General features: G+C 35.9%; 1 protein-coding gene across 50 annotated transcripts in view; it reads right to left on the bottom strand.

Moving 5' to 3' along the window:
* Positions 1–26,512, bottom strand: part of LOC123513214 (Down syndrome cell adhesion molecule-like protein Dscam2) — a 424,526-nt gene that overhangs the window by 121,975 nt on the left and 276,039 nt on the right. For 48 of the 50 annotated variants that reach the window (XM_045270251.1, XM_045270253.1, XM_045270254.1 and 45 more), the window contains exons 15-23: positions 8,871–9,155; positions 6,910–7,194; positions 3,854–3,973; positions 3,537–3,713; positions 3,034–3,181; positions 2,616–2,764; positions 1,678–1,809; positions 1,209–1,376; positions 798–1,017 (exon numbers count right to left, since the gene is read on the bottom strand). In XM_045270251.1, the coding sequence (XP_045126186.1) occupies positions 798–1,017; positions 1,209–1,376; positions 1,678–1,809; positions 2,616–2,764; positions 3,034–3,181; positions 3,537–3,713; positions 3,854–3,973; positions 6,910–7,194; positions 8,871–9,155 (1,684 nt within the window). Of the gene's footprint in view, positions 1–797; positions 1,018–1,208; positions 1,377–1,677; positions 1,810–2,615; positions 2,765–3,033; positions 3,182–3,536; positions 3,714–3,853; positions 3,974–6,909; positions 7,195–8,870; positions 9,156–10,852; positions 11,141–12,984; positions 13,273–26,512 lie in introns of all 50 variants that reach the window. The other 2 variants (XM_045270277.1, XM_045270278.1) reach the window with 2 other exon arrangements.

Below are 26,512 nucleotides of genomic sequence, written 5' to 3' on the forward strand. Positions count from 1 at the left end.
CCAGTTATATCAATTTGTTTGCTGATGATGCAAAATTGCTAGGAGACTATAGTGGTAATTATGAATTCACACCTTAAATACTGACACAGAAATGCATTATGGTAAAAAAACTCAGTTACCTATTTCAACAGGGATTAGGTATGACAGCAAATTTATAATGTTTGATTCTTTCTACATCCTTTTAAGAAATAAAGGTCTGGTGTTTACACTTTCTTTTGTGGTACATGACCTCTACACTTACTTGAGGTTGGAAAAATACTGTATTTTACAGCTTAGGAGATGCACCTAATACTGGAGAGAGGAGGGAGAGAGAGAGGGAGAGAGAGGGAGAGAGAGAGAGAGAGAGAGAGAGAGAGAGAGAGAGAGAGAGAGAGAGAGAGAGAGAGAGTCATTCTCACACAAGAACAGCTTCAACATATCCATGAATTTATGTAACCTTTTCTTAAAACTATGAAGTCTCAGGTCTCATCACAAGTTTGCTGGAGTACTCATCACAAATGTACTACTAGGTAATTACATACAAAAGGCTGAATTACTTAGTTACTTAATTAACTTTAAAATGTAATGACAACAAACAAATACATGTCCCTATTGGTCAAGCCAATATGGTGAGCATCCAAACTCACTTCAGCCTGGACGTTGCTGCCATAATATAATATTCGTCTTGGAAAACACACAAATATTTTTCATGTTATTTTTTGGGGAAAAAAATGCATCTTGTAAACAAAAAAATCATTTTAAGAATTAAAGGTCTAGTCTTTACACTTTCTTTTGTGGTAAATGACTTCTAAACTTACTTGAGCTTGGAAATAACCAAGTGATGCTCCTTGCCCATCTCCTTACTGAACTCAACAGTCTCAAACACGTAGGAATTGTTTGAAGATGCCAGACGGTAGCCAACTTGGTAGCCCTGAATATCACCGTTCCACTCCTCTCTGAGGGGAGGCTTCCAGGTCACACGCAGGGAAGTCTGATCCACAGCGGTTACCTTGAGATCACGAGGGGGGCCACTAGGAGCTGTAATTCACAATATATCAGTAACATTAATTTCCACATATGTACAAGTTTTTTTTCTATCAGTCAAATGTTTTATCTATGTACTAAATGAATCAGAACTAACTTACAAAGAATATAACAATAATGACTGCATACATAAAAAGAGCTCATTGTAAAATGTAAAAATGATAAAACATTAAACTTATTATTACCTTCTTCAGCAGTGATAATAGTGACAGTGTCAGAGGGCTCAGAGTCCCCAATCTCGTTCCTGGCAACAATGCGGAGGTGATAAGTTGTTGCAGGTCGGAGGTCGAGTACAGCAGCCATGCTCTGCTCACCAGGAACCATCATGCGCTCACCATCAGTCTCCCAGTTACCTGGCAAATCCATGTAATACTTGTACACAATGCTGCTACCTACACAAATGATCCAAATCAAAACTATCTTCACTCACTTCTTAAATAATCAAGGCTAATATGAGAGAGAGAGAGAGAGAGAGAGAGAGAGAGAGAGAGAGAGAGAGAGAGAGAGAGAGAGAGAGAGAGAGAGAGAGAGAGAGAGAGAGAATTGGCTAGCTTTTTCCTATTCATTAGTTGATTCTTTGTTCAATGGCAACTGTCCATTATCAATAACGATCAACATCAACATCTGTGACAACACAACAATCTCGGTGCATACGTCGGCTGAGTTTGTATTCCACAATGTATCGGGTGATGGGGGAGTTTCCATCATAGGGACGGGTCCATGAGAGCTCAACAGAGCGGCCACTCTTGTCAAGAACCTTCAGACTGCTTGGCTGTTCTGGGCGTTCTGTACACAACATAAAAAGAAAGTATCACATTAGAGAATATAAGCTTTATCTTTACCATCTTGACTATGTATATGGTTAAGAAAATCCCATGTAGCAATTCTACTAAATGAAAAAAAAAAAAAAAAAAAAAAAAAAAAATTACACTATTCATTTTGTTGCACTTTTCTTGATCTCTACATCCACAAATACTTTGCAGCTTTAGTATTGCTTCAAAAAACTAACTTTTTTTGAAGTCATGTGACAGGCAGCTATTAGACATCTGTTATATGATAAGTACATTCCTGAATGGTCCACATTGACTGGCATCCAGAAGCAGTAGTAAATGTTAGTTGTAGGGGGAGCTACCTCTAATGTCACAAGACTGAGGTTGTATAATGTCATTTCAATAAATAAAAATAATTAAGTAGTAGATTCAAGTGAACTTGATGCAAGGATAAAAAAAACTCAACTTGGGTAATTTGATAAAAAGTTACAAACAAAACAATGAACTGTGTAATGGTATACCATGTAGATGAGAACTATGCATGAATATTTGCCACAAGACTCTGAGTAAGGATGGACTATGGGTAAATATTTGTAAAAGGAGATTCTCCTCATTTCCTTTTTAATTCAAAGTGGATGACTTTGTAGAGTGTCACTTGCAACGTGTCATCTCTTCACATGAACACAGGAACTATGATGGACAAACACACTTCAGTGACAACAATGAAAAGTACTTCTGCAACACGAAGTAGTACAAAAGTAAAAATATATTAGCTTATAGAATTACTAAAATTAATTTAGTTTTTCATCAGAACAAACAAACCTTGAATGATAAGGTTGATGTTAGTGTCAGCACTTCCAAAAGCATTAGTTGCGACACAGGTATACACAGCAGAGTCTGACCGATCAGTTGTCTTGATGTGCAGGCTACTGTGAACACTGCCACCACGCATCTCCTCACGGATGGTGTACCTTGAAATAATAATGATGAAAATTAACAATTGTTAATGAAGGTATTCATGATGGGCATTAGTAAGTAAAATTTCATAGATGGAAAAAAAGAAGGCTGGGTTTGTTGTGGTCACAGTGCACAGTATATGTGTTTATTACAAGAAATTTTGCCTTAATAATATTAATATCTATAATGATAATTACACATTGGTAACTATTTCTTTCATAATCAGTATAGTAAATAAAAATGGTTAAATTTCACATACAGATTATTGAAGGGGTGGCATTACCTTGGTTCCTTAGCTTGGTCAATGCTGTGCTTGCTCTTGCTCCACAGAATGCCAATGGGTGTCTCTCCCTCAGCCTCACACTCCAGCACAGCATCTTCTCCTCGGCTGGCAGTCTGGTTACGGTACTGAATCTTGAACTGAGGTGGAGCTGAAAACAGTTGATTTCATAAGATAACAGCAAACTTTGTTCATCATAACTTTATTGATTCTTGTCTAATAACCAACTTTGGGTCTTAAAAATCAATCATTATGAAATAACATTTTATTGCTGGTTATAATTTTCACCAAGTACCTTGTGGTATCATCTCTATTGCTTTCAAAATTGAACAAGAACAAATTTGTACAAGTCAGCCTCTATTATGTGGCAGTAGCTCATCAAGTTTATGTGCACCTCTCTTATTTTCTTTTCACATGAGTTGAAATCCATCTCTCCTACTCAAACATGTACACTCCACACCTTGTATTCACTGGCATCCATAGACATACATAAATATAGCACTGACCTTGGACGCGCACATAGATGACAGTAGACAGGCCAGCACCAATGCCATTGTTAGCCTCACACAGATAGTAGCCTTCATGGGACTTCTGGATGTTGATGATTTGAAGTGTGCCATCATCAGTCACCTTCACATTGGGGTTGCTCACAACAAGATCTCGATAATCTCCAGGTGTGGTTCCTGGAGAAATCATTCAATCATTATTGCTGAGTTCCTTATTTGATAAAAATGTAAAATTTTTATCATTAACTTATACTGTGAAACAAACCCTTGCAACAATGCCAACATGAATACATAAAAGATAGAGATTACTGACATACCTGCAGCCTTCTTCCATCCAAGAGATGGTCGGGGGAAGCTGTCAGCTTTGCATTCAAGGCGTGCATCACTTCCCAGATCAAAAGCCTTATCAGTGGGCTCAACAATCCAGCGAGGTGGTACTGTTGCCACGACAAGAAATATATAAGAAGACACCCTCCATACTAAGGTACTCAATCTTCAAGTAATTCACATAATTACTTCCATTTATTTTGAACAGAAGAAATTAAATCAATTACTAAAAATTGTTGTTATCACTGATCTTACAACTAAGTAGTATGTATTTTCATTGATAATCAATATTTCAATATGTCACAATATAACACAGGAAAATGTATCAAATATATCAATACATTTAAACTACATTAATATAATACAGTGCAATTACTAAGCATGCAGCACCAAACATAAAATAAATGGAAACTGAAAGGAAATGGTTCAGTCCCTGTAGTTAGTCATTCCCACAAGCTGAGTAAGTAATGGGGAGTTTAGAAAAGGACCATAGAGGAGAGAGAGTGAGCACATTCTATGGTTGGGTGAGGTTAGAGAGAAGTGAGCATACTAAGACAGAAACTAAAATAAAGCAGTGTTATACAATTTTGATGATGAAGGCAGAAGACTAGGGAAAATGTTGCAGGGAAACTTTTAGTTTGATCAGTATTATGGGAATCATTACAGGTATGAACAACTCAACATAATGACCTGTGTCTTGATTCACTTGGTCTAGGAATTCTTTATGTAGTGGAATTATTCCAATATATTTGCTTTTTTTTATTGTGTATGACAACATTGAATTAATTATACTGATCTATTTACAATTTAAAGTAAGTAACAATAAAGTCTAAAAATTTTGAACATATACACAGGAGTTGGAATCAAATATTCATCCTTATTTACATACTTTTGAAAATACAAGTGATCACATAGTATAAGGTAAATGTAGTGCAAACAGTAAACACTTATTTATAGTATGGTGAGGAAAGAATTCCAGTGGTTGAACACGATTCAAGACAACAGAAAAAAATAATAAAACTACACAGCTAACATTATGCATCTTGTCATGCTATCTTACTTTCATGCTATTAATTGTTAACTTATTAATAATAGAAATAAAGGAAAAAAAGATTCATATGATAGCTAACAGAAAATATAATGTGGTAAGGGATAAGGAATAGGATCAGGTTATGTATTTCATGAGATTCTCCCTGTTCCTTCATTTCTTTTGATACTGAACAATGATTTTAATTTAATTGGTACAGCCAATTCGTTTTGAAGAAAAAAAATTTGGAGGTAGCGGACACTCTTAAACATATTTTCAAAAAACCTCTATTCTTTTCTTGTTTCGATTGTTAGTAGTATCAACACAAATCCAGCCAGTTGTAAGAGCACTGAAAAATAAGCCATAAACTGCAACACCATCAATGATAAAATCCACAAAAACACAACAGGCAACTAAGTATCGAGAGTAAGCAAAGGATCACACCTTGAAACCACTCAAACTAAGAGTATTAAAAACAGCTCTGCAATATCAAGGAGAGTAAACCTGCCAGACACCACAAACGGACTCCCCAACAGAACATGATTGCAACTATTCTCAGTTACAACCAAGAAGAACCAGCACCACTCACTAGAACTAAAAGTTTTCTTTTCACAGCATGGAGTTGTCACAAGGCCTACAGTATCGGTCAAAATTTTGCACAATCAGACAAGTTACTGATAGTTTAATCAAACATTTTCATTCACCTGTTTCAAAAAGCTCTCTAATTCTTAATAAAATAATTGCATGTGGTATGTATCTATTTTCTGTCACAAAAGTGTTGAATTACTTGTGTCATATTTCATTAAGATGATAACTTTTTATATCTGCCCAGAGTACAACATGGTACATAATTTCCATTTACTGACTAATCTTTACTTCTTATGGTGTCAATCATATACTTCATGACAAAAAGCTTCACTGAAGAAAACACTATCATTATCAAGAGGAAAATTATTTCAAGAGTAACCAGAGGATCATATTTCTATAAATGAGCTTGAAAGGCAATGTCTTGTTCAAAATGCAAACATGTAATCACAGATACAGCCACAGCTACCACCACCACCATCACCACCTTCATTCTAGAAATGTATGGGTTCAATTACTGCATCTGTATTTTTTTCACAATTGTGCAGTTACAACAGATGAATGATATTTTGTTTTAGCATAACTATGAATCTTTATCTAAAACAATTCAAGAAATTATTCTCAATGGATATTTATTATAATTGTTTTGTTTTTTTTTTTTTGTTTAATAGTGTAATACTGACAACCTTACAAAAACTCCAAGTAAAATTAGGGTATGATGTTCCTGAGGTTAGGCAAGATGTGGTATAGCTAATGTGTTAGTGTTAAGCTGGGACAGACAGACGGGCACTGAGCTACATGGCCAACAGGTATGAACAATAATTTACTATGAATCTGTTTCCATGAACATTCTGTATTTCTATAGCATTCTTGGATGGTTTTGAAACTTCAATTTTTGCTAAACAATCACCAAAGCTCTGGTTTCATAAAATTATTGAAGACATGAAATACCAAACTATCAAAACTTACAAAAATGTGTAACTTATCTCTTTCATGTAAATTCTCAAAAAAAAAATAAATAAATAAATAAAATAAATAAATAAATAAATAAATAAAATAAAATAATAATAATAATAATAATCAATCCATGAAATATTACATAACAATAATAATAATAATAATAATAATAATAATAATAATAATAATAATAATAATAACAATAATAATAACAATATCAATAATAGTAATAAAAATAATAACAATAATAATGATACTAATGATAATAATGGTAATAATCAGACTGTTAATCCAGAAAAGCAAATTTTCTACAAAATTTGGATTTATGGCCTTATGACATGTTATCGAAAAATTGATAAACCTATAAATGCCATCATTTAATGCTATTTTACATATGTTTTTTTTTTCTTTCTAGATGAGTAAAATTTTGTTCCACGCAGCTCAATCCCAAAAGGAAAGCACAGACATCTCTCCTACCCTGGACTGATAATTCTGCTGCAAAGGAGACTTTTCCAGCACCATTTTGTGCAAGACAATCATAGTCGCCACTATGAAGCCACGAAACACTGGGAATAGTCAATATAGAGGTTCTGTCGCCAATGAGCTGTGTATTTGTGCCCATAGGAAGGTCACTGACACCATTGTAGTGCCATGAGATGTTCAAGGGAGCATCTCCCGCAGCCACCACGCAGACTACTTGAGCAAAAGCACCATCACGTCCCGCATTCTCAGGGAATTTAAAAGGCACAATTTCCGGTGGCACTGCAAAGGTATGAGGATGGAAATGAAATCCTATCTAATAAAAATGCAACACTAAGAAGAATGTGCTATAACAAGTGATCATGGATGGCTGATGGATAAAAGAAATTTGGATATGCAAATGACATGAAATCAATTTATAATGAAGTGTTTATGGTTACTGAAAAAAGCAGGTAGCAGGAGGCAAAATAATAAATATTTATTTTGCCTCAAATACTGCTAAAGAATTAGTAATTATGTAAAATTTAATCAATAAAAGATATGAATTGATAGAACAGCTGCAAGCAAGCTATACAGCAAGCAGAAGCAGGAGAGCAGATACACAGTGCTAACTTGTCTCCATTTCCACCACAAAATGAATAAAGTAGAAAACTATCAACCTTCAACATGAGGTGGTAAGGAAGGAAGCCCCCAGGGAAGCTAGAAGCAGATTAAAATAATGTTTACCTAGAATCTGAGGCTAGTACAATACAAAAGGCATTAGTTTTATTATTTGAAGTTACCATTCTGAGAAAAATCAATCAGAATTAGGCCGATATATATATATATATATATATATATATATATATATATATATATATATATATATATATATATATATATATATATATATATATATATATATATATATATATATATATATATATATATATATATATATATATATATATATATATATATATATATATATATATATATATATATATATATATATATATATATATATATATATATATATATATATATATATATATATATATATATATATATATATATATATATATATATATATATATATATATATATATATATATATATATATATATATATATATATATATATATATATATATATATATATATATATATATATATATATATATATATATATATATATATATATATATATATATATATATATATATATATATATATATATATATATATATATATATATATATATATATATATATATATATATATATATTTGATAAATAAATTATCTGTGTCTGGCTGTCTTGTGTACTTTTTGGGATTTTTAGAATTCTTTACACATTCAAAAAGTTGCATTAGAACAATGAGTAACAATGTCTAAGCCTTCATATAGATGTCGGCATCAATATGATTAAAATATGATCTTTTCCCCTCATAAATGATGGGAGTTTGATAACTATTTTCTTCCAATTCACACGGTCTTAGAAAAAATAACATTTATTCATATTAACTAATTTTGATAACTGAGGATATTCATCAAAATATCATCAAAGTCATCATCTCCTTTACTTTCATCATTTCTGACCTGACTATTGATATTTTTCTAAAGACTCCCTTTTCTATCACATTTGGGCAATAATTAAGCACTGCATTATGATGCAAGAAATCAGAGCAGAAATTTGCATAAAACCACAGAAAAAGTAACTATTCACGAGGAACAAGGAGAGGAACAAATCCATGATAATACCCCATTTGACATATGATCCACCACCAAACAATCACCAAAATTTTGTGCACCAGCATAGCATTCTCAGGGTTCATAATGTGGAACCTGAGACAAAACCCTTTTCATACAACCATCTATATGCAATCATTCAAAACTAGTAATTGACAGAAGGTATTTACTGGCCACACGATAGCTGAATGATTGCACTCAACGGCAGTATATGGAAACCACAACTGTACCATTGACAACCAGTGTGGCAGAGATTTGCTCCTCCCCAGCTGGGTTGGAGGCGATGCAGGTGTAATTTCCTTGGTGCACACCTCGCACCGGATCAATGGTCAGTATGCTAGACTTTCCAATGAAATCCATATGTATGCCATCACCAGACTGAAGGACTATGCCATTGAAGACCCATGTAAAATTAACTGGATGGTCGCCCTTCTGTAGTATACAGCTCACTTGCACAAAATCGCCCTCATTAAAGTCTGATTCACCAAAGTCAAGCTGTATCAAATGTGGACGCTCTGGAAAAGGAAGGGTTTGGATTCGTTTTACATACTTTGACTCTTTGCCTTGATAAAGCTGAGACCAGACAAAACCTTGGTCATGATTATAGTCAGGATCATCTTCAAGTTGGGGTATTGACCATGATAGCCATTACACATACAACAAAAACTCATCACTAAAACCAAATCACTAATGAATAATAATAATAATAAAAAAAGCCTTTGTATGAGCATCAAAGATAAATGTAAGAGAGCAAAAAATTACTGCTTTGGGTACAGATGTTCTCTACCCTCTTCCAATGTGGAATTTTTCTCATTTAGTGAATTTATCTTTTGTTTAGAAGTGCATGAAAAATAGGAAAGTTGCATTGCTTTCCGTGATTAACATACTGTTCTCTCTCTTGATTACTTTCCTACATATATGTGATATTCTATGACTAAATCAAGCAAATCTCTTCTAAAGCATGCTTAAATGCCTTGCATTAAACATTCATATCTGTGAATAGGAGAAAATTTATCAAGTGACAAACCATTCACATTAAGCTGCCATTATGTGTCAAAATGTCATGAATTGAAATTATGTTGCAATTTATGAGTAATCAGTCATGTCACCCACCAATGGCTCCCAATGTTATGCCTATCCAAATGATGAAAATCAAATCACTAAAGATTTTGATTTGTTCCTAACACTGCACAACCAGAGAAAGAAAGTTGAAATATTTACACAATAAATTTGATCACCTCTATATGATGCTGTATTAATGTGTTGACTGAAACCTGTACCCAGTGTAGCCCTCAGTAATATGAAAATAGTATTCACACATGTATCATACACAAAGCTCACTGCATGAAACATTCAAACTGTAAAACAATATTACCGTGTCAGTTCTTAATTTTCCTCTGTGCAAGGAACAGGGAGAAGAATAATACCAATCACTCCATGAGTCAATAAGCCATTTTACAGTAGCTATAAAGTTAGTACCCCATTTCCACCAGCTCCTTAAACTTCCTCTGTGTACCATTGACAATTAAACTCGCTTGTGCTTCAGACTGTCCAGCACTGTTCTGGGCAATGCAGACATAAGTGCCCTGATGATGACCCCTGACAGGGTCCAGGGTCAGGATGCTGGTCCTGGCCCCAACACCCGCAATTAGAGTGTCGGCCTCACTGGCAAGAGCCACTCCATTAAACAGCCAAGTGATAGTGAGGGGCAGGTCACCCTTCCGTACTCTACAGATAGCCTGAGCCAAATCACCCTCATAAAAAGCTTCAGACCCAAATTCAATAGGTAAAGTTTGTGGTGGCTCTGTAAGATAATGAAATGTCTAGTATTAATATTTTACTATGGAAATCATATCACACATTAAAAAAAATCAATATTATAAGAAAATGAGAATACTCATCTGAATATACATAGAAATATCAAGCATGATGAATACAGGTTGACAACCTAAAGCTCTCCTGAATAAATGTTTCTAAAACACTCTACTACTTTGACCTATACCAATGATAAACAATAAACACCTTGATATATCAACAGAAATTTCCCAAATACATTTTGCAAATGCATACTGGTGGGACTTGGTAATACTTTTCTAACTCAAAAGGAACAGGGAGACAAGGACAGTGTTCACTGAATCCTAAACTGGCAGATCCAATGGGTTAGTACCAGCACCCACCCAAAAAACAAGATTCACAACAGTCAACAGTGTACCATTAACTATCACAGTTGCTTCTACTTGGGCAACTCCAGCATCATTAGAAGCACTACAGCTGTAGATGCCTTGGTGATGTGCTCTCACAGGGTCAAGAATCAGGATGCTGGTGGTTCCTCCCAGGTTGTTTACCATTGTGCTCTCCGTGTTTACAACACCTACGCCATTGAACAACCACCGAAATGTAACTGGTCGATCCCCCTTTCTCATCCTACAGCTGGCCTGGGCTACATCACCCTCATAGAAAGCCTCCACACCAAATTCTATAGGCAATAGCTCAGGAGGCTCTGTAATAAAAATGGTTTGGCTTATTTTAACAAAGCAACTTTGCTATAATGGTGAAGGAGGAACAGGGAGATGCAGTGATCTATCAGAGGCAGAAAACCCATACAGCCAATCCAAGTAATCCAATGACAGAAAGAATCATTGTACCATTGACACTGAGCTTTGCCTTCACTTCAGCTGTGCCAGCCACATTTGTGGCACGACAACTATATGTTCCCTGGTGATGGGCTCGAACAGGGTCTAATGTCAAAATACTGGTTCTGCCACCCACATCAAGAACATTTACGCTGTCTGCTTGGGTTAATCCTACACCGTCAAACATCCAACTGAAGGTGACAGGTTGGTCTCCTTTCCTGAGCACACATGTGATCTGAGCCAAGTCACCCTCAAAGGTGGGTTCCCCAATAGTTATGGGGGTTAACAGGGGTGGCTCTGGAAAAAAGTCAAATTGCTCAGGCTTTTAACAAATTACATCACAAGGAACAGAGAAGCACATTTAATCATCATAGATACTCCAGAATACACTTTAGGTTAATGAGTACTGATGAAAATGCATTACATATTTGCATAATACAAAGATCATAGCATTACTTCATTTGAAATTTTGATCTGTTCCATATGATATCTCAATCACTTTTAATTATATACTGAAGGACATTGACAATGCATTTTCTGCCTCCAGAAAGCTGCAACAACTATTTTTTAATTCCTGGTGATATATTTAGTTACTTGTGTGATTTTAAACAAAATATTTGACATATTTTCAAACAATTCAGTGACTGATGAGGAATAGCAAATGAGTGCAAGGTTAGGGTGTCAGAACAGTACATATTCAGGAGAAGCAAGGAGTATGGCTAGCAACAAAAATTCACCACTGTTTGGCACAACTCTCAAGTGATTTTATTTGTTCTAGTGAGTTCCTACCATTCACTTTCAGTTCAGTAGCAAATTGAGATGTCCCGGCAATATTTGTAACTTCACATATGTATATTCCTTGATGGTGCGCCTCCACATTGCTTACAGAAAGTACACTATTTCTTGGTCCAAACTTGACAATTTTCACTTCCATGGAAGGATTTACAACAGAGCCTTGGAAGCGCCATGTGAATGTCATGGGCAAGTCACCTTTCCTGGCCATGCAGCTTGCCTGAACTGAGTCTCCACTGTACACCTCAAAATCTCCAAAGCTTACAGGCATTATTAAGGGCAGCTCTGTAATTTGGAAAACAACTATTTAACTTTAAAAATATAAAGTTGGTGTCTCCAAAATGAGGCCTTAGCAAGCATATAAAGTGTATTTTTTTTAGTTATGTCAATAAGACTTTTTCCTTCTTTTCTTTCATTAAAACTGTGAAGAAGCAGGGAGAAAATCAGTACTTGGATACTAGTTATTCTAAAGGAATGGTAGAGTGCCAGAGCACCAGTAGCTGGATTATGTTTCCATGCCCCTCAGTTTTAAAGAGATTTTGGTAAATAATAATTTGCATGATTTTTCTTATACCAAATACAATGTAAATAAATGCCACCACCCCACAGACAGCAAACAGACGTGGTAAATTTACTTTATGACAGTGTCAGTTGGTGTTCCATCTTTGATATCAGACTGAAACCATTTCCTATTTCTAAAAATCTTTAATAATAATTTCTAATTAACTCTAATGGTATTCTCATTATGGCTATCATCTATACTGTAGTTATTGCATTATGTATATTTTTGCAGGCAAACATTGCAAATGCTTCACATTTCATCCACATTTAATAATCATAGGAACATAATATGCCAGCTGTGGATAAAACACTTGTTCAATCATGCTCATAATATTCATGAATCACTAATCTCTTTTACCCTGAATAACCAACTCGGCCTCCACCTGGTACATTCCCGCTGCATTAGAAGCTGCACACCCATATACTCCTTGATGATGGTGATTCAAAGGCTCAATGGTCAAGATACTTGTTCTCTTTCCAAAACTGTGAATTGTTCGATACTGGTCACTCTCTAACAAGTTGCCATTATAGGTCCAGGTGACCATGAGGGGAAGGCTGCCCTGACTGACTACACAAGTGGCAGTGGCAATGCCTCCTTCATACAGGTCTGTCCCACCAAAATCTATCGGGTTGATGACAGGTGGATCTGTGGTCAGAATACAGTGGATATGAATATGCAATATCTTTAAATGAAATGCTAAGAGGCCATAAAGCATGGTCTATACAGTGATTAACCTTAAGGTGTACAATTCTTTATGACAAAGTGGGATTATATATATATATATATATATATATATATATATATATATATATATATATATATATATATATATATATATATATATATATATATAGAATAGTAAAAGAAATTGGATTAGGGAGAAACCATTAGCGGATATGAATTTTAGCACAGCAAAACAAAGCCAACGATTGCCTTACTAACATGTACAAAGAAAGCTATAACTATACACATCTCTATTCATGGTATACAGAAAGCTTTAACCACTGATACCATTGACAGAAAGAGTTGCTGAAAACTGGGCTTCGCCTGCAGTATTGGATGCAGCACATGTGTACTTCCCAGAGTGGTCATGAGTCACGTGCTCTATTGAAAGAATACTGGACCTGGATCCTAGCTTAACAGTAGTCACACCCATGGCAGGAGACACTTCTAGACCATGGAAGTACCACCTGATGGTCAGCGGTGTGTCACCATCAGTCACATAGCAAGTTATCTGAGTGTCCTTTCCTGCTTGGATCTCCCCTTCGAAGGAGAATGGGCGGATACGAGGAGGTTCTGCAAATCACATTTTTCTTGTTTCATTCCAAGTTATTCCATGTATTTATTATCAAGAAATATTTTTTAGAACAGTAAAACAGCACTGCTGAGCCATTCATGGTGAGAAAGTACACTTTCTTTTGAATAAAACTGACCAACACTAATTGTTCTCTAGTTAAAGACCATGTATGAAAGAACCCCCTCTCATGCTATCATTCAGAGCTGGAAAAAGTAAACAAATAAATAAAAATTAGACAAATAAATGAATGGTGTGTCTATTATATACACACACACACACACACCGCGTAGTGTAGTGGTTAGCACGCTCGACTCACAATCGAGAGGGCCGGGTTTGAATCTCGGTTAGCGGCGAGGCAAATGGGCAAGTCTCTTAATGTGTAGCCCCTGTTCACCTAGCAGTAAATAGGTACAGAATGTAACTCGAGGGGTTGTGGCCTTGCTTTCCCGGTGTGTGGAGTGTGTTATGTGGTCTCAGTCCTACCCAAAGATTGGTCTATGAGCTCTGAGCTCACTCCGTAATGGGAAAGACTGGCTGGGTGACCAGCAGGCAACCGAGGTGAATCACACACACACACACACACACACACACACACACACACACACACACACACACACACACACACATATATATATATATATATATATATATATATATATATATATATATATACAGTAAAGTCCCGGGTTACGTCGGTCTCAAGTTACGTCAAACTTGTAGTTACGTCAGTCCACTATAAGGCAATTTAAGATTAAAAAAAAATTGAAAATTTATAAATCGTAAAGTGCGGGATTTATTGTTATTGTTGGTGGTTACCCGTCACACCGCCCGCCTCACGCTTGAATACAATAACACCCTGCGTCAGTTCGACCACACCATCGCCCCTGGCAAGAGTGTTATCCTACTTCTGTGTTTACTGACTCAAGTTCTTAGTATCATGCTCAATGGCACCAAAGAGAAAACTTCTTAGTGATAGCAGTGATGCTAAGAAAAGGAAAACCATTATGCTACAAGAAAAAAAGGACATAATTAATAGACATGAGAAGGGAGGGAGCAGCTGTGTGTGAGGCAGGGAAGAAGAAAATGGGAAGCCCGTTACCATGACAACGGGGAGGTTGACGACCTTGAGGGCTCGCACACCCATCACAACAATAACAACTCCGGAGCCTTCGCCTGGGCCACAAGACACTCGCAGCTCACTTGCACCGTCTGCGCCTGTCTGCTGATCCCTATTGCCCTTTCCTATTGCATTTCCTGCCCTGCTGCCCACGCTTCTACTCCCACCGCACTGCACTACGCTCCCAGCTGTCCCCCTGGGCGTCACAACATTCGACCTGCCCACCCTCCTGGCGGCCTCAGGCGTCCACCCCTCTCGGCAACCTGCAGTCCTTCGCGTTCGTGGCCCTAATCAACAACAAAAACAAACTTGTGTTTCATATTCCTACGTAGTTGTAAATAATATAACAATATAACCTTTAACTTACCTGAATGGCCATAAACAATGATTGGTTGAAAACTCGATAATATGCTTTGAAATGTACGGAAACTCAAGATACGTACAAAATCGACTTATGTCATGTTTCAGGAACATAACACTGACATAAACCGAGACCTTACTGTATATATATATATATATATATATATATATATATATATATATATATATATATATATATATATATATATATATATATATATATGCCTGTGTAGCCAGGGAGTAAATTTTCTGTCTTACAGACGATGTTAAAGGCATGAGCAACTTCAGCATTATTAAGTTTTTACTGTGTCTTTTCTATTTGTCTAAACAAATAGAAAAGCAAAAACTTAATAACGCTGAAATTGCTCATGCCTTTAACATCGTCTGTAAGACAGTATATATATATATATATATATATATATATATATATATATATATATATATATATATATATATATATATATATATATATATATACACACACACACACACACATTCACCATACAAAGTTTCAATTGGTAATACATTCCTAATGAAGGTCCTACAATCAGCACACTTCACACATTTATCATATTTCATTCCCTTTAAGAAGTCTTGGCAATTGTCATGGCCACAAGCAACAAGCTTTACTGCTTCACAAATAGTTGTTTTCTTACATCTATCATTGTTTCCCTTGTTTTCCTTGCATATATTCATCCAGTCTTTTTAATCATGTCAAGAAGAATCTCTCTTTAAACAAGTTTCTCATCATCACTTCATTATCAGCTGCCACACCTCCACGGCAGGAAATGCTTCATATAATCTTCTCCACTCAGCAGTGCTAATTGTCTGTCACTTATTCAACCAAGCTAAATTTCTCAACTATTTATCTATTTACATTCATTCTACTTTCATACACTGTTTCTACATAAGAATTGTTGACAGCTTCCCCAATTCTATTTTTTCCTCCAGGTATTTTAACTGTTTTACAAATTACATACTTTAGGTTTTCTTGAGGATCACCTAATGCTGTGTTAAGAACTACGCTGACTCATCCCAGGAAGCTTTGCCTCGGAAGGTGAGCAGTTAGAGACTGGAGGACCGGACAACAAAGGCTAAGTTCCACAAAGATTTTGTTTATGTAATTTTCACTAATATAATACACATGGGTGCATGACACCTACAAGAATCTACACAGTGAATACTCACTCCTACCAGTACACTCCCTCCATCACACACACTTTCACTCTTCTACTGTCACACACTCACTCACTCCCACTGTCGCACATTCTCTCACTCACTCTCCTGGGAAGAAAGTGGCCTTAGCAGGGTACAATCACGCAAACCTAACCACCAAGTTACCAGACCATACCTCATGTAAACTTGGGGTCAGGGTTCAACTGTCTTATCTGAGAGGGTGTGCAACATCTGGATAACGGTAAAAGTCTGAACAGGCTTGTCTCTCACCTCCTGTGGTGCGGGTGACCAACTTTCTCTGAACTAACAAGTGCATGGTTTAAAATGGTTCTGAATTGTAGTAAAATGTCTGGATTATCTGTATTCTGACTTGGACTATTACATAAACACCTTCCTGAACATACTGTCTGCTTAATTTGTACCATATATCTGTTCCTGCAAAGTTGACCATTTTCATTAGCTTAATTATGCTGTATCATATTCATAATTCCTCTTTCTATTTGACCATATATATAAATCCTGTCTGATTGTATGCCTACAAGCAGTGCTTGTTCTTACTTCACTGCTTTTTTAGTCACTTTTCTATTTTATATGTATAAGCAGTGCTTGTTCTTACTTCACTGCTTTTTTAGTCACTTTTTCTTCCATTTCAAACTTTCATGAAATCCTTCCACAGTATCAACTCTCCTCTGACTTCTGCAATACTCAGCTTCATAATACATACAGGATTTCCAACCTAACCCATTTAATAAAACGGCTAATTTGCAATTTTTGTATCTTCACAGCTCTTTTCCTATTCAGTATTTATTTTGTCACTACCATTTTACAAATGGCTTAGTATCATTTACAAGAAAAAAATTGTTATACTTCAATCTTGCACCAAATGCTAAGAAGCTTACGTGTACTTTTTAATTCTAACTTCAGTATGCCTAACAATTATAATGGTGTATATTTTTAAAGGGAATAGTGTTGTGTAGGAAACATGTCCTAATGCAAAAAAGTAACTACTTATAGATTCCTCCAACCATGAAATTTTTATACAGATAATTAATAAATAAACATCTACAGAAATATACCAATGTTATAGAATGTTTCAAAAGTTATGTATTTATCTATCTTAGGAAATTCCAACATGTGTGTAATTTGTGTGTATGTACAGTATTTACCTAATTTTTATATACAGTAAAAGAGCTATGCTGTATTGTCATGTTTCCATTTTCTTTGAATATCAATCTTGGCTTTGAATTCTAGAATATTCCCAGCATGGGCCAATGTGTGTGGAACAGAATACTTTAGCATGAACTGTCTTTAATACTTGCATTATATAACTGAAATGAAACTAAAATAAACAACCTAATTCTAACAAGACCTATTGTAAGTTCAGGTGTATAACAAGGAATGGGGAGCAGAGGGTAGGAAGGGTGTAAAGGTATAAACTGAATAATAAATTAACATAATACAGCAAAAAGGTGCATCTAAAATATGAATTTTATACACATACTAAATAAATGCACAAAAAATGTCTTTAAGATTACTACCATGGACTGTGAGATTGGCACTGTACTGTGCTTTGCCAGCAAAGTTTGAGACCATGCAAGTATATGTTCCTGCATGGCCATGAGTGACATGTTCAATGCTCAAAATGCTTGACTTTCCTCCTAACTTCAGAGTTCTGACCCCCATCATGTTAGACACCTCCTTCCCTTGGAAGTACCACATAATGTTCAGTGGGGGATCACCATGAACCACATAGCATTGCAGTTGAGTATCTTGACCCGCCAGGAGTTCAGGCTCAAATTGAAAGGGTCTGATTTGTGGAGGTTCTGAAATTCAGTGTCAGATTTTTTTTCAATAGTTCATTTTCACCCACATGATAAAAGAGTGACTATAAGTCATATTGTTATTATGTAAATATTCATCTAACAAGGAACATCACACAAAATTCTGATGACCAACTTGTAACGACGAGGGCAGGCCATCCTCCTCGAGAGGTTCGCTGAATACATTCTTGATTCTATACTTATGATTTTTTTTTTTTTGTATAATTATTTCATGGTAAATGTAAGAAGAGAAATAATTCATCATCAATATAAGGATTTGGCAGGAGTGATTCCATTTCATGATTGGAAAGCATCTTTGTGTGATGGTCAAGCACAGCTTGGCAAGTTGACTCAATGCACAAACCAAATATCTAACACTAGCTAACAACAAAAAACTGCAATAACAAATGAAAAATGGAGAGAGAGAGAGAGAGAGAGAGAGAGAGAGAGAGAGAGAGAGAGAGAGAGAGAGAGAGAGAGAGAGAGAGAGAGAGAGAGAGAGAGAGAGAGAGAGAGAGAGAGTGTGCCTTGGCAAAATGTCAGCAACAGATGACCATGGCAAAGCAGTGGGTAAAAATCTGCAAGTATCACATTAATGTAAGACAGCAATGACCAAAATGACAACTAGGAAAGACCTCAAACAGCAAAACACCAACAACAGAATATTTCATTGAACTGAGGACTGGACTCAATACCCATAAAAGCAGCAACAGAACACCTCAGTGTACACAAATTCAACATGAATTTAAGGAAACCTGGGATTATGATAGTAGGATCTGGGGCACTGTAGGATAGGAGTTTGAAAAAAAAAAAAAAAAAAAAAAAAAAAAAAGGCATCAGAATAACTACTACATTAAGGCTCATGCCTACAACAGTGATTAACATTTGGTGACATTCCTGGTAACAACTATATACTTTCTATATCACAATATAACTAAAGCATTTCAAAGTATTATACCCAAATATAATGACAAGAGATTATCTGTATAAAAGTTTTTCTTCAGCATGTATTTATCTTTACAATACAGAAATGCACAACTGTAGTTTATTTGAGAGCTCATTTGTATATTTTTTTACCTTTAATGTGTATGTATGTATGTATGTATGTGGAAATAGTTTCAAAACTGAAAACAATGATAGATACTTTTTCTAAAAAGACACCAAACAATGAGACAAAGAAACGAGTAAGATAAAAAAAATAATAAATAAATAACTAAAAATAAAATAAATTAATTAAATAAACAAACCTTTGAGAAAAATGCAACTGTAAAATTATACAACAGGGCAAAAACAATATTCAGGCAGAATTTTGTATTCAAAGTACTCTAAGAAGGTAGCAATAAACAAATATCAATAAAGGGAAGGCAATGAAAGACAGAAATTGTATGCAATCATTATAAATCAGCAACACAAATCAAAAGTGCAATTCTGTATTCAAAGTTAAGGCTTATTGGATGCTGTGTTATTGGGAGCATTGTTGCCATAACGTCCAATGCTGAGCATACCATTAACCCAAAGAGTTTCTGTGTGGTTGGTCTGGCCGGCATGATTACTGGCCAGACACGTGTAGGATCCACGGTGTTCTGAGCCCACTCTGTCAATACTTAAAATGGAGGTCCTCTCTCCCACACGCTGGGTGAAGATGCCAAGCTTAGGCCGCACTTCTTCACCATGAAGAGTCCAGCGTATGTCAATAGGGGAGTCTCCCTCTCCAACAACACAGATGACTTGAACTAAACTTCCAGCGCGAATGTGTTCCTCAAAGTGGAAGGGGATGATGCGAGGCGGGACTGAGTGGGGATAAATACCACTATATGCAGTTGCTTTGCTTGCTATCATCAAGCACTTTAAGGTACCAGGGAAGGAGAGCTGATGAGAAGCAAGTTATGTTGGGTTGTGAAATGGGGTCATCTCTTTCATATGTACTTTTTTTTTTCTCTGTGGACTTACATGAATATTTTAAAAATAAAATAAGTGGCACCTAATGTCTGCATAGTAAACAAAGACAAATGTGGTTAATAAGAATTTAATATAAGCTCTGAAGATATTAATCTTCTTATATAACTGAAAGACTGTATGTCTTGCACTATTAACTGCAGCATGAAAAAAAAAAAGGTTTCTTGAGAATAATAATTTCAAAGGTTTTTGATTACAAAATTGTAAAATCTCTGTAAAATATACCAATATCATATGAGTTTCAATTGCATATAGCATAAGTAAGAGGCAAAGGTGGGATATAAGGTATGTTTTAAAGATGGCAAAATATAAAGAAACTAAACAAAATTTAACAGGTAATAAGAGGACATTCAGAAATGATGTACCAAGAACATTAAGTATGACACTGTGGTTTGCCTGGCCAGCACGATTTGATGCCACACAAGTGTATTCCCCCGAATGCTGCTGCTCCACACTAGGGATCGCAAGCATGGAGGTGCGCGAACCAACGTTGTTGATGGTTGTGCCATCTAGGCTATCTGTATTCATACTGATCTTGTCCTTGAGCCAATAAAGAGTGACTGGATCATCACCAGACAACAAGGTGCATAGGATCTGGATGGACACACCTTCAAAGTTCTCAGGAGGAATCATAAAAGGCATGATCACTGGTGCTGCTGTAAAGGAGATGCAACACTAGTCATTGAAGTGGGCTTTTCACTCTGCTTTGTGCATTTTCTGTAACAACAATAATTAATGTCTTCTGCTTGTGTTCACAAGATATGCCTCTTGTGAAGGGAGACCTCACCAAGAAAAAAAGAAAAAGAAAAACGCATATAGTTCATCAACCACAATTAATGAACAAAGAGGAAAGGTAGAGGCAAAAGCCATTGTATTTTCTGTTTGTTTGTTAACAGAATCTGAATGAAATATCAGAGTCCATTTTAACATCATAAATATACATTTTTACCTTCAGTCAATATAGCAGTCTTCATGACAAGATGCAAAGAAAAAAAAGTAAATAAATAGATAAATAAAAGAATAAGAAGAAGAGGGCTGAATGTGCTTTCATCATAAAATGGTATTCAGATGGGAAAATCTGAAGAAAACCCACCATGATCACTGAGTTCCCAACCATTCCAACACACCAAGAAAATGTTTGAAGTCCAAGCTCAATGTAATATAATTATAAATAGAGGAAAATATAGTTTAGAACTAAAAAAAAAAAAAAAAAAAAAAAAAGAATGAATAAAAATAAATAAACAAATAAATGAGTTTATGAAAATTTCATGCTCTTTTGCACAGAACTATTAACATATCCAGATACTACAACATGAAGAACATTACATTCAGCAATATTACCATTGACCCAGAGCTGGGCAGAGAACTTTTGCTGGCCAACTGGATTGAATGCTAAGCAAGTATATGTTCCTGTGTGATCTAAACCAACATCACGCAGAATCAGGAAGCTCATCTTTGAGTCAACTTTGTTGATCATAAATTTGGCAGATGAAATAACAGGTATGTCATCTTTGTACCACTGGAGGGTCACAGGGTCATCCCCAGTGGTCACAGTACAAGACAACTGTAGGAGCTGGCCTTCTTTAACTTCACGTGGAAAGTCAAAAGGAAGTATTTCTGGTTTTTCTGTAGAAAAGAAGTGTGATTTTCAAACTATCTTAGTAGCAGTTTTGTAGCAAGAGAGGTGAGGATGGTGGGAATGAGGGCGGTTATAGAAGTTCAAAGCAAATCAATGTGAACAATGAAAGCAAGGCAATAAACTCTTTCTGAAATTAATGTACCATTAACTTTAAGAACTGCAGAGTAAGTTGCTCTGCCAACAGGGTTGTATGCATGACACTCATAGGATCCAGTGTGGTCTGATCCTACTTCCTGAAGAACAAGGAGACTCATCTTCGACGTAATGTCATTTATCATGAACTTGGCAGAGGGAGTTAGTGGCTGACTGTCCTTGTACCACTGTAATGTGACTGGCTCATCCCCAGTTGTTACTGTACAAGTTACCTGGAGCAGTTGGCCTTCTTGTACCTCCACAGGGAAGGCAAAAGGAAGAATTGCAGGTTTTTCTGCAGAAAAATTTTGAACAATATGATTCTAAAATGTTTGTATGGTAAAATATTTTGAAGTGAAGGAAACAGGGATAAACTTAAAAGTTGCAAAATAAGAGAAAAAGCAATAAAATAAGATATGACTATATAGAATACGAACTTCAAACATCATACCCTTCACATTTAGCACATCGGACACAGCAGCTTCACCAATGCTGTTAAATGCATGACAGGTATAAGATCCTGAATGTTCTGGTCCTATATCCTGAAGGATCAACTGACTCATCCTTGCCACTACATTGTTTATGATAAACTTCGAGGAGGGGAGAAGGAGTTCGTTGTCCTTGTACCACTTAAGTGACATTGGGTCATCTCCACTCAATACTGTACATGAAACTTGCAGCAGCTGACCTACTTGTACTTCCATGGGAAAGGTGAAAGGAAGAAGTTTGGGTTTTTCTGTAAACAAGTCAATGTCTTTCTTATTCAAATGAAAAATATGAGATGAAGTGCAGATGGGAAAGATATTTGAAATTCATTACCTGATCATATCAAAATATGGAAATCACTTGCTTGTAATAATTACAATCATAAATGAGGGGCTGTCTTTCAAGAGAATGAATATTTTGGAATCCACATTCTGTACAGCCGGAGGACATATCAAACTTCCATTGATTCAACAACTGTAATGAACCACTGTCAAGTACAGTACTATTACACAAATTATGAATTTGAATCTAATAATCTCATTAAATTTTTAACAAGTAAAAACAAAGCAGCTGCTGACATAATAACATGCATGATGGTTTAAATATGCAATCTAAAGTGTTTGAAGGATCGCATTTTCAAATGAGAAATGTTGCTACATTCTGACCAATACACAAGTCAAATCAGAATTATGTTTTCTGAACACCTTTCCAAAGCCCAAAATCCCAAAGAAAACCATCGCTTCCTTCCAAACATTAGGAGCTCCAATCACTGCCATAGCTGTGGTAATAAGTAGGAAAAGGAATAGAAAAAATAAAAAGAGAAGTCAATGGAAAAAAGAAAAAAAGACATTGGAGAATATTGAGCAGACTCTTAAAATAAATACGCAAAAAAAAAAAAAATTATATGTTTTTTGGTGTATGGGTGGGTGAGAGGGAAAGGATAATATACAAGAAGGAAAGATGGTAAAGCACTGGTCTGCTTAACTACCACCTACACATCACTTGGTGTAGAGACTGGAACTAACAAAGAATAACATTCACATATAAAAAAATAAATAAATAAGTAAAAGAGCCAATGATGATCCCCTTTAGTTATTGATGTTCATATTGCATGCAATATATCAACATGTTCTAATGAATGTGAATTGTATTAAAGTATATAAAAAACATAATTAAAATAAAACAAAAAATCTACAACAAACAAATGTACTTAGTCATACGACATGCAACATGATGATCTTATAATTTACCCATTACTTCCAAAGATGCAGAAAATTCAGCCTGTCCAACAGGATTGAAAGCTTTGCAAGAATATGTTCCAGAGTGCTCTGAGCCTGCGCTCTGTATGATCAATAAGCTCATCCTTGAAGAGATTGTGTTTATCATGAGTTTTGAGGATGAGATGAGAGGAACATCATCCTTATACCACTGCAGAGTTATTGGATCATCCCCTGACATGATGGTGCAAGGTACTTGAAGAGGCTGTCCCTCTTTTACTTCAATAGGGAAAGAGAATGGTAGAAGTCCTGGTTGTTCTGTTTTAAAGGAAATGTAAAGAAAAAAAATGTAATATCACTACGTATTTCTAAGAATCTGTATGATCAAAGAAGACACAGAGTGTCTTTCAGTTTAGTTCAAAGGCGAATCTTAATGTAAAAAAGTGTAATAGCTCATCATCAAGTAATTCACAAAACAAAACTAATCTGGTCATCAAAGAGATCTTTGGAAAAAAAAAAAAAATGTAGAAAAAAATTTGGGTCAGCATTTGTAGAAATATGCACCTTCCTGTGAGGCAAAGTACGTCAAGACATGATGCTGGTATTCATCACTCAATAGTAACCACTCTACTTCCCTCAGAAGACCAAACTGAGTGAAAATCAATATCTGCATGAGACAAACAAACTTAGGATGTACCCTGGAGATGGCTGTCTACAAGTCCCTAAGAAAAAAGTTGATATAATTTTTATTTTTAAAATTTACCTATGAGTGAAATTATTCACTGATGTGATTGTCCATATTTACAAACACAGAATTTATCTTAACAAAATAAATGCCAAAAATATTATATCAATGTTAAAAAAATATACTAAATTTGATAAATTTCAAATTCAATGGCTTATCTTAATTTGCTTTTTTTTTTTAAATAATTTTGAAAAATAAGATTTGTTGTAACATTCATCAGTATTTTATTTTATGTAAGAGGGGACGACTGGGAGAAAAAAAAAAAAAAAAAAAAAAAATCTCCTTAGTTACCAGTCCCCAAAAAGCTTTAATAGTTAGCCGAATGAATGGGACAAATGTCTTGAGACACCCCCTCTTAAAGGATATCAAGTAATAGGAAGTTGGAAATACATACATATATACATACATACATACACATAAACACACACACACACACACACACACACACACACACACACACACACACACACAAAAAGTAAAAAAGGAAAAGGTCTTGGGAGTGACAATGGAAGAAAATAATCAACCGGTAAGCCATATTGATAGAATTTTCAGAGAGACATATAATTTGCTAAGGAATATTGGAGTAGCATTTCACTATATGAACAAGGAAATGATGAAGAAATTGCTAAGTACTAAAATAAGACCTAGATTGGAATATGCAGGAGTTGTGTGGACTCCCCATAAAAAGAAACACATAAGGAAGTTGGAAAGACTACAAAAAATGGCTACAAGAATGGTTCCAGAATTTAAAGGGATGACATATGAGGAGAGACTAAAGGCTATGGATCTACCAACCTTGGAGCAGAGAAGAGAGAGAGGGGATCTGATACAAGTTTATAAATTGATTAACGGAATGGATGAAGTGGATAATGAGAAACTGATCCTGAGAAAAGAATATGACTTTAAAAGCACAAGATCGCATAGTAAGAAACTAAGGAAGGGACGATGTCTGAGAGATGTTAAAAAATTTAGTTTCCCGCAAAGATGTGTTGAGACTTGGAACAGTTTGACTGAAGAAGTGGTGTCAGCAAAGAGTGTACATAGTTTTAAAGAAAAATTGGATAAGTGTAGATATGGAGACGGGACCACACGAGCATAAAGCCCAGGCCCTGTAAAACTACAACTAGGTAAATACACACACACACACAAGTGTAGATATGGAGACGGGGCCATACGAGCGTAAAGCCCAGGCCCTGTAAAACTACAACTAAGTAAATACAACTAGGTAAATACACACACAGCGTAGTGTAGTGGTTAGCACACTTGACTCACAATCGAGAGGGTCTGGGTTCGAGTCCCAGAAAGCAGCGAGGGAAATGGGCAAGCCTCTTAATGTGTAGCCCCTGTTCACCTAGCAGTAAATAGGTACGGGATGTAACTCGAGGGGTTGTGGCCTCGCTTTCCTGGTGTGTGGAGTGTGGTGTGGTCTCATTCCTACCTGATGATCGGTCACTATGATCTATGAGCTCTTTCCATAGGGAAAGACTGGCTGGATGACCAGCAGACGACCGTGGTGAATCTCACACACACACACACACACACACACACACACACACACACACACACACACACACACACGAGCATAAAGCCCAGGCCCTGTAAAACTACAACTAGGTAAATACAACAACTAGGTAAATACAACTAGGTAAATACACACACACACACACAAGTGTAGATATGGAGATGGGGCCATACGAGCGTAAAGCCCAGGCCCTGTAAAACTACAACTAAGTAAATACAACTAGGTAAATACACACACTGCGTAGTGTAGTGGTTAGCACGCTTGACTCACAATCGAGAGGGCTGGGTTCGAGTCCCGGTAAGCAGCGAGGCAAATGGGCAAGCCTCTTAATGTGTGGCTCCTGTTCACCTAGCAGTAAATAGGTACAGGATGTAACTCGAGGGGTTGTGGTCTCGCTTTCCCGGTGTGTGTTGTGTGT

This window comes from Portunus trituberculatus, chromosome 35 (assembly GCF_017591435.1).
Source record: "Portunus trituberculatus isolate SZX2019 chromosome 35, ASM1759143v1, whole genome shotgun sequence".
NCBI lineage: Eukaryota > Metazoa > Arthropoda > Malacostraca > Decapoda > Portunidae > Portunus > Portunus trituberculatus.